Source organism: Aegilops tauschii, chromosome 7, assembly GCF_002575655.3.
Source record: "Aegilops tauschii subsp. strangulata cultivar AL8/78 chromosome 7, Aet v6.0, whole genome shotgun sequence".
Taxonomy (NCBI): Eukaryota; Viridiplantae; Streptophyta; class Magnoliopsida; order Poales; family Poaceae; genus Aegilops; species Aegilops tauschii.
The window spans coordinates 525066882-525073526 of NC_053041.3; the positions used below are offsets into that span (position 1 = coordinate 525066882).

Here is a 6645-nt window from a genome sequence, read left to right on the forward strand (position 1 = left end):
TCTTGAAAACTTTGGTATTTCAATTTTTTTAGTATTATTTTTTTCTTTATTCTTTAATGATAATACCAACGCCGCAAATTCATTTCTTCTCAGGAAACTTCCTTTTTGTGAAAAATACACTATTATATTCTTATTCCTGCAAATTTTAAAAATGCGCAACTTCTATGCAAATTGTTTGCAAAATATTTCATTATATGTTTTATTATTTTCAGTTCCTTTCGTCTTAACGGGAAACCAATGACACTAATTCCTTGTTTCTTAGAAAACTTCACTATTTTAATTTTGTTTAAGGTTTTGTTTCATTTTCTTTATTCTTTAAGGGTAACACAAATACCTCTAATCCATTCCTACTTCAGATTCTTTTTCTGTGAAATTTCACTATTTGTGCATATTCTTGCATATTAGAAAAAAACACAATTTCTATTCAAACCGTGTGCAAATTTTGTCATTATTGTTTTTTACTTTTCTTTCTTCTTAAACGGTAATACCCATACCATTAATTCATTATTTTGATCCGAATACGTAGGGACACCATGGATCAAATACCAATGCCACTAATTCATTCTTTCTTTAGAAAATTTTCTTTTTGCAAAAAAGTCACTATTATGTGTTTATTCTTGCTTATTATAATAAAGCGCAATTTATGTGTAGATTGTGTGCAAATTTTGTCATTATTTAGTTTTAGTTTTTATATCATTTTCTTTCCTATTGTAGGGTATTTTTGCTTCATTTTTTAATTTCTGTTTTCTGTTTCTATGGGTTTTTCTTTTTCCCTCTTTCTTTCCTTTATTGGTTATTTTTGTTTTTGTGGGTTTTTGGCTGAGTGTAACTATATAAACAAATACTATATAATATGTGCCAAAAAATCATAATTATATGTACACTAAAAATGCGCAACTTCTATGCAAATTGTTTACAAAATACTTCATTATTTATCTTACTATTTTCAGTTAACAGTAAACAAATGACACTTATTCATTGTTTCTGAGAAAACTTCACTATTTTAATTTTGTTTAAGTTTCTATTTTATTTTCTTTATTCTTTAAGGGTAATACCAATACCTCTAATTCATTCCTACTTAGGATTTTTTTTTGTGAAATTTCACTATTTGTGCTTATTCTTGCATATTGTAAAAAAGCGCAATTTCTATTCAAACCGTGTACAAATTTTGTCATTATTGTTTTTTTAGTTTTCTTCCTTCTTAAATGGTAATACCGATACTCATTATTTTGATCCGGAGAAGTAAAGACACCATGGATCAAATGTCAATGCCACTAATTTATTATTTTAGATTTTGTTTTAGTTTTCATTTTGTTTTATTTTGTAAAGGTAACACCGATGTCACTAATCCATTACTTTTTAGAAAACACTATTTTTCGCGGAAATCTCACTGGTGTGTGCTTATTTTTCATCGTAATAATACATTTATATATATATGTATGCAGATATGTACTTTATGCATCTATAAAACTAAATATACATGTGTGAGATTGCAAATATAAAATAAATAATTCATTCCTTCTTACAATTTTTCTTTTTGCATAAATTCCACTCCTATATGCTTATTTTTGCATATCGTACAAATGTGCAATTTTTGTGTAAGCTGTCTGCATTTTTGTTTGTTTCTCTCTATTTTGTTTTTGTTTATCAATGGGCCATTGTTTTGCATTGGGCGCATGAAGTCTTGTGAGCTTCTGTTGGTTTTGTATGCAAAAAGACTTAAGGTGTGCTATAACACTGAAATTGGCTGACCATAATTTTGGTTCAGTCGATTGGTTAGGAATCGACTGACCCCTTTCCTAAAGTCAGGCGACTGACCAGTAGCCGGTCCCATATGTATGACGTCGTGCGTGTTGTCATAGAGGAGGTGCCTCTATCTAAGTCGTTGATCTCTGCCGCCCGTTTCCTAGGCCGAGGGAGAATCCGTTTCCCACAAGCAGCTGCAAGAGAAAATGCGACCAACCTTCCGGCGACGCCGGGGATCACGCATACAACCAACGATGTCCCAACTATACGCTGCCCTGGTCGACGCCCGTGCGTGCTGCAGAAACGCTTCATGCCGTCATCGTCAAGACGTCAACGCAGCACGGGCACAAAAGCTTCCAGAAAGGAAAGGACGGAGGAATCAAAAGCAGCCACCAGCCCTCCTACCCTACGGCGACCTACCTTTCGTCCTCACGCCGCTGCGTAGTAGTACTACGTGTGAAGTGAATGAACCATAAACGAACACGCGATCACATCATCAGCAACGCGCACATCAAGAATCTCTTCACAGTCAAATCAAAAGAAACGGGAGCTCCTCCGAGTCTCCCGCCCCACGTAGTACGCCTCAGAATTCCAGGCTCTCATCTCAGTGCCGGGACAGGACTTGTGGTTTTCCACTCTTCCTCAGTTTTCTTATCCTCCCGTGCCGTGATGGCCGCTGAGTTGCTGACCCTGATGGCCCCATCACCATGACGCATCTTCCAGAAGCAAAAACGACTCCATTGGCGCAACCAGCTTTCCCAACCAGGAAGAGCGGCTCATTCATAGTACACTTGTCAAACAGCTCATCTCATAATGAGCCGCCCCTCGTCGGCTCATCAACGACGACGACGACGTCGAAAATTGGTGTGGACACTACACATAAGTGCCCAAACACAGTGCCAACAACATCCGCAAGAACACCGGTGGAAGGGGGCAAAACATGCTTAATGACGATGTATTACAAAAGAATATGATTACTATGCGTATTCGGGTAATACCTTACACTGGCCTACATATGCAAACTCATTACTCTGGTATGAACACCATGAAGAATATATATATAGTAGTACTATGGATGTAGAAAAATATACATGCAAGCACCGGAAAGACGGAGCCGCTGCAGCCAAACTACAAAATGAGCCGGACAAGGCACAGCTACTACTTACTGCAACTTAAAAAGGCTAATGTCGCGAGCATCACTTATTTTTCACCATCATCATCTATTCATCTTGAGAGACGATATCTTGACAGCCTGGAAGCATGAAAGGAGGAGGTGTCACCAAAAAAAGGACGTCTCAACCAAATGTTTGATCGAAGCAGATAATAAAACAAGGCATGTGATACGTATGTTCTTATTGCTGTTGACATTAATGTACGAAATATGTATAATTCATCGGAAGTTTGTCCCTACATGCAACCACCACAATTCCCGGGCTACTTCTGCTTATCGCTGTCCGCGTCATCCAAAATAATGTTTATTGTTCTCAGATGTTTGTTTTTGTATCCAACTACCACGATGCATGGGCTACTAATGTTTATAGCTGTTGACATTATGCAAAATAATATTTATTTTTCTTAGATGCATCTTTTCATACCTAACTATGACGATGCATTATTAGAAGAAAAAATCAGATAATATACTGAGATTGATTGAATTGACTTCATAAAGAAAAGTAAGGTTGTTTTGGGGGGTTGCTATACAAAAGATACAGACGATCGATTCAGTATGAGTAATTCATAAGAAAGTTGAAAGCTGGACCAAAGAAAAATCAGATAGAGTGGGTGTAGACGAACTAACTAGGTTCTACAAGAAAATCAGATAAAGTAGGTGTAGATGATCGAACGAAGTTCTACTACTAGGCCACATTCAATATGGAGGAAAGGAAATCTGGATTCATAACAAGAACAGATATGTCTATTGATCTCCTCAAACCATTTCTTCAACCCCATAAAGGGTGGACCATGTCAAAAGGAATTTGGGCAGTGGACATTTTACAACCACCAAACTTTAACCCACCGGGTATTCAAACTAGAGGGTGAACTCTGTCAAAATGACTAAGCGTGTTGGAAATGCAACTAGGAAACCATGGCTTGATAAAAAAAATACGGAGTACTAGTAAGATAACTTCAATTCACGCAAAAGATTAATTATTATTTCACAATAAAGAATGAACATACGGATGCACATTACCTTGTCTCTATCTGTTGCCATTTCTTTTGCAATATTCTCCACATTTATGATACGGATTGGATGCATTGACACAATCAGGATTGATTTCTCCTGTTGGCTCTGATTTCATGACAGCCTTTCCCTTTCTTGAGTCTGAAAATAAACAGAAATACAGAAAACCATAAATATGGTTGTCAAGCGGACCTTAAACCAAAGCCTCACATCCGTGCATACATACACCACTAGCAGGTTCAGGTAACTAAAAGAACACACCTGGCTTGCTTTTAGGTGTTGATGGCGCTTCATTCAAATGATCGAAACAGTACTGGGCGCATATATGGAATGGGTTGCCCGCATTTGGGCACCTCGGATCGACCTTCCAATTTTGCACCACGGCGCCATCCTTCCCACCTGCAAGGGCACTGATGTCAGTTACAACAATAAAAGCCGAAATGTGACGATTAAACAGAACTTAATTGAGCATCTGCAGCTAGAAAGAATGAAATCTCATACGAGAATCACCAGAACTGTTATTGAAACATAGACATTATAATTCCGCATTCCATTGCAATCCCACTGATCCCACAAATTAAGACAAAAGCAAATCCATATGAGTAGAGGAAGCCTGCTAGTAGTATATTTGTTCTACCTTTCTTGCGCGGCGACTTCTTATCGGCTTTCTTCTGCTTCTCCAGTTCCTTCATCTTGGTGGTGCAATGCTCTCCACATTCATGAAAAGGGTTGCCAGAATTCGGGCACTTTGAATCCGCCTTCTTGCTGCCCCCGGACTTGACGCTGCCATCTGCACGCAATCAACCGAGAGACACGGTGAATATGAGCACAAACGTGCATCGATTCTAGATGCCAACTAGCACATAGGTGCAACTCATGCAAGGAGGCCAGGAGCACGTGAAGCAAAGGAACAACCTTCCGAGGAGGAGGTGGAGCGGCCGGAGTGGCGGGAGAAGAGGGAAATGGGGGATTTGCCGCCCTCCGACGAGCGGCCACCCTCGACTATCTTGGCGAGGCAGTGGTTGGTGCAGACGTGGAACGGGTTGGGCGCGTTGGGGCACCGGGGATCCACCTTCTTGCCTTCCCCGTCCGAGGAGCCTTCACGCACTGCAGCAGCGGTAGCACGAGAACAAAAATTCATTTTTTTTAGCGTTCGCAATTGGTCAATTTCATACTACTAGATATGAACAGTACTGCTTCTACGACAACTATCTATCATTAAGAATTTGGGGATGGAAAGGGAAGGGGAGGGAGGGTTGGTTGCTCACGGAAGACGTAGAGGGGGAGGCCGCCGCCGGAGCCGCCGGCCCTGTCGCGGCGGCGCGTCCTGGGCTGCAGGTCGCCGTCGCTGTGCGTCCTCCCGTTCTGGCCCCCGAGGCCCGGCGGCAGAGGGGGCGACTTCACCGCCGGGGCCGCGACGGGGCAGTAGTCGGCGCAGCGGTGGAAGGGGTTGTCGGCGTTGGGGCAGTCCGGGTTGACCGCCTGCTGCCTCGCCCCTCCCGCTCCGTCGCCGCGCGCTCCGGTCCCGTTCTGCGCCGCGCGGCCAGGCTGCGGCGGCGGCGGGGACTTGCCCGCGGGCGCGGCGACCGGGCAGTACTCGGCGCAGCGGTGGAAGGGGTTGGCGGAGTTGGGGCAGGCCGGGTTGACCGCTCGCCCTCTGGCGTCCTCGGTCATCCTAAACCGGCCGGCGGCAACCTACCCACAACCTCCGGCAAAAACCAACCGCGGCGAGGATTCTTGACGCGTAACCAAGAAGACGCTGCAGATAATTTAAAGGGGGGAGTTTGATGCCGGAGCCGCGGCGAGAGGGGGGAAGACTCGAGGGGCTGGGCTTCCTTTTGTGTTGGAACTTTGGACCGGAGACGAGGGAAGATTAAACGGAGGGGGGTGGAGGAGGAGGCCGAAGGGGTCCAACCTGGTGTGGTAGTGGTAGCTGCGGTCCAACCTGATGGTCCGCTTCCACGTCTCTTTCTCTCTGCTCCTTCTTCTTCTTCGTCGTCGTCGTCGTCGTGTTCTATTTTCTCTTCTCTTTATTATAAGTTTGTCTTTGTGTTACCTTGTTGATGTGTGAATGTGTGATCTAGGGATTTTGCCTTCTCAAAGACTTGATAAAACCACGTCATGCTTGTAAAATTGTTTATTTTGCGGGGCATTGTAAAATTGTTTCTCAACACTTTAGCAAACACAAAAGTATGTGCCAATACCAACCTTAGTAGCTCCGTGAAAATGTCATGTCCACCTGTTTAAAATTTCATCAAAATTAGAATCAATAATTTTTGGAAGAATTAGTAGAGTATAGTCACTAAAAACATGTGATCCAATGAAAAACCACATGTTATGTTATTATAACCGACTGCGTCACGTGTCATGTGCGATAAAAATCGCACTAACCTAATATTCGAAAGTCACGGTGTAAGAATGACATGAACAAATCATCTTCATCCTCTCAATCCGCACAAAACTTTCCACGGAAATTACATCTAGCGGACCTATTTCTCGACAAGTCACTGCATATCCTTATCTGCCGTAGAGTAATGACGACGACAAGTTGGAATGTGTGGACAAGTTACATGGATTTGCATGTTATTTTTAAAATTTTAAAATTATATTTGAGAGTCTTGGAAAAGAATCTTGCATGTTTTTCTTTTCTTTTCCACATGGTTCAAAATTGACCGAATTCCACTATCAAGAATAATAATCAAAAAACAAAAATATAT

At 42.0% G+C, this 6645-nt stretch overlaps 1 protein-coding gene across 1 annotated transcript; it reads right to left on the reverse strand.

The window, feature by feature from the left end:
• Positions 1–2672: 2672 nt before the first annotated feature.
• On the reverse strand, positions 2673–5934 carry LOC109751607 (uncharacterized). The gene is made up of 6 exons (XM_020310492.4): positions 5197–5934; positions 4844–5035; positions 4566–4718; positions 4190–4327; positions 3938–4069; positions 2673–2998 (listed from the first exon to the last, which is right to left on the reverse strand). Exons 1-5 carry the CDS (start codon positions 5600–5602, stop codon positions 3945–3947), a joined length of 1014 nt encoding a protein of 337 aa, XP_020166081.1. The 5' UTR covers positions 5603–5934; the 3' UTR covers positions 2673–2998; positions 3938–3944.
• Positions 5935–6645: the final 711 nt, after the last annotated feature.

Bases quoted from the DNA above. Each gene is read 5' to 3' on its own strand.
- LOC109751607 (XM_020310492.4), bottom strand. From the start codon at position 5,602: ATGACCGAGGACGCCAGAGGGCGAGCGGTCAACCCGGCCTGCCCCAAC. The intron at 5,036-5,196 runs GTGAGCAACCAA...CCGCTGCTGCAG, and splicing joins CCTCCCCCTCTACGTCTTCC to TGCGTGAAGGCTCCTCGGAC. The intron at 4,328-4,565 runs GTAGAACAAATA...GTGCCCTTGCAG, and splicing joins GAAGTCGCCGCGCAAGAAAG to GTGGGAAGGATGGCGCCGTG.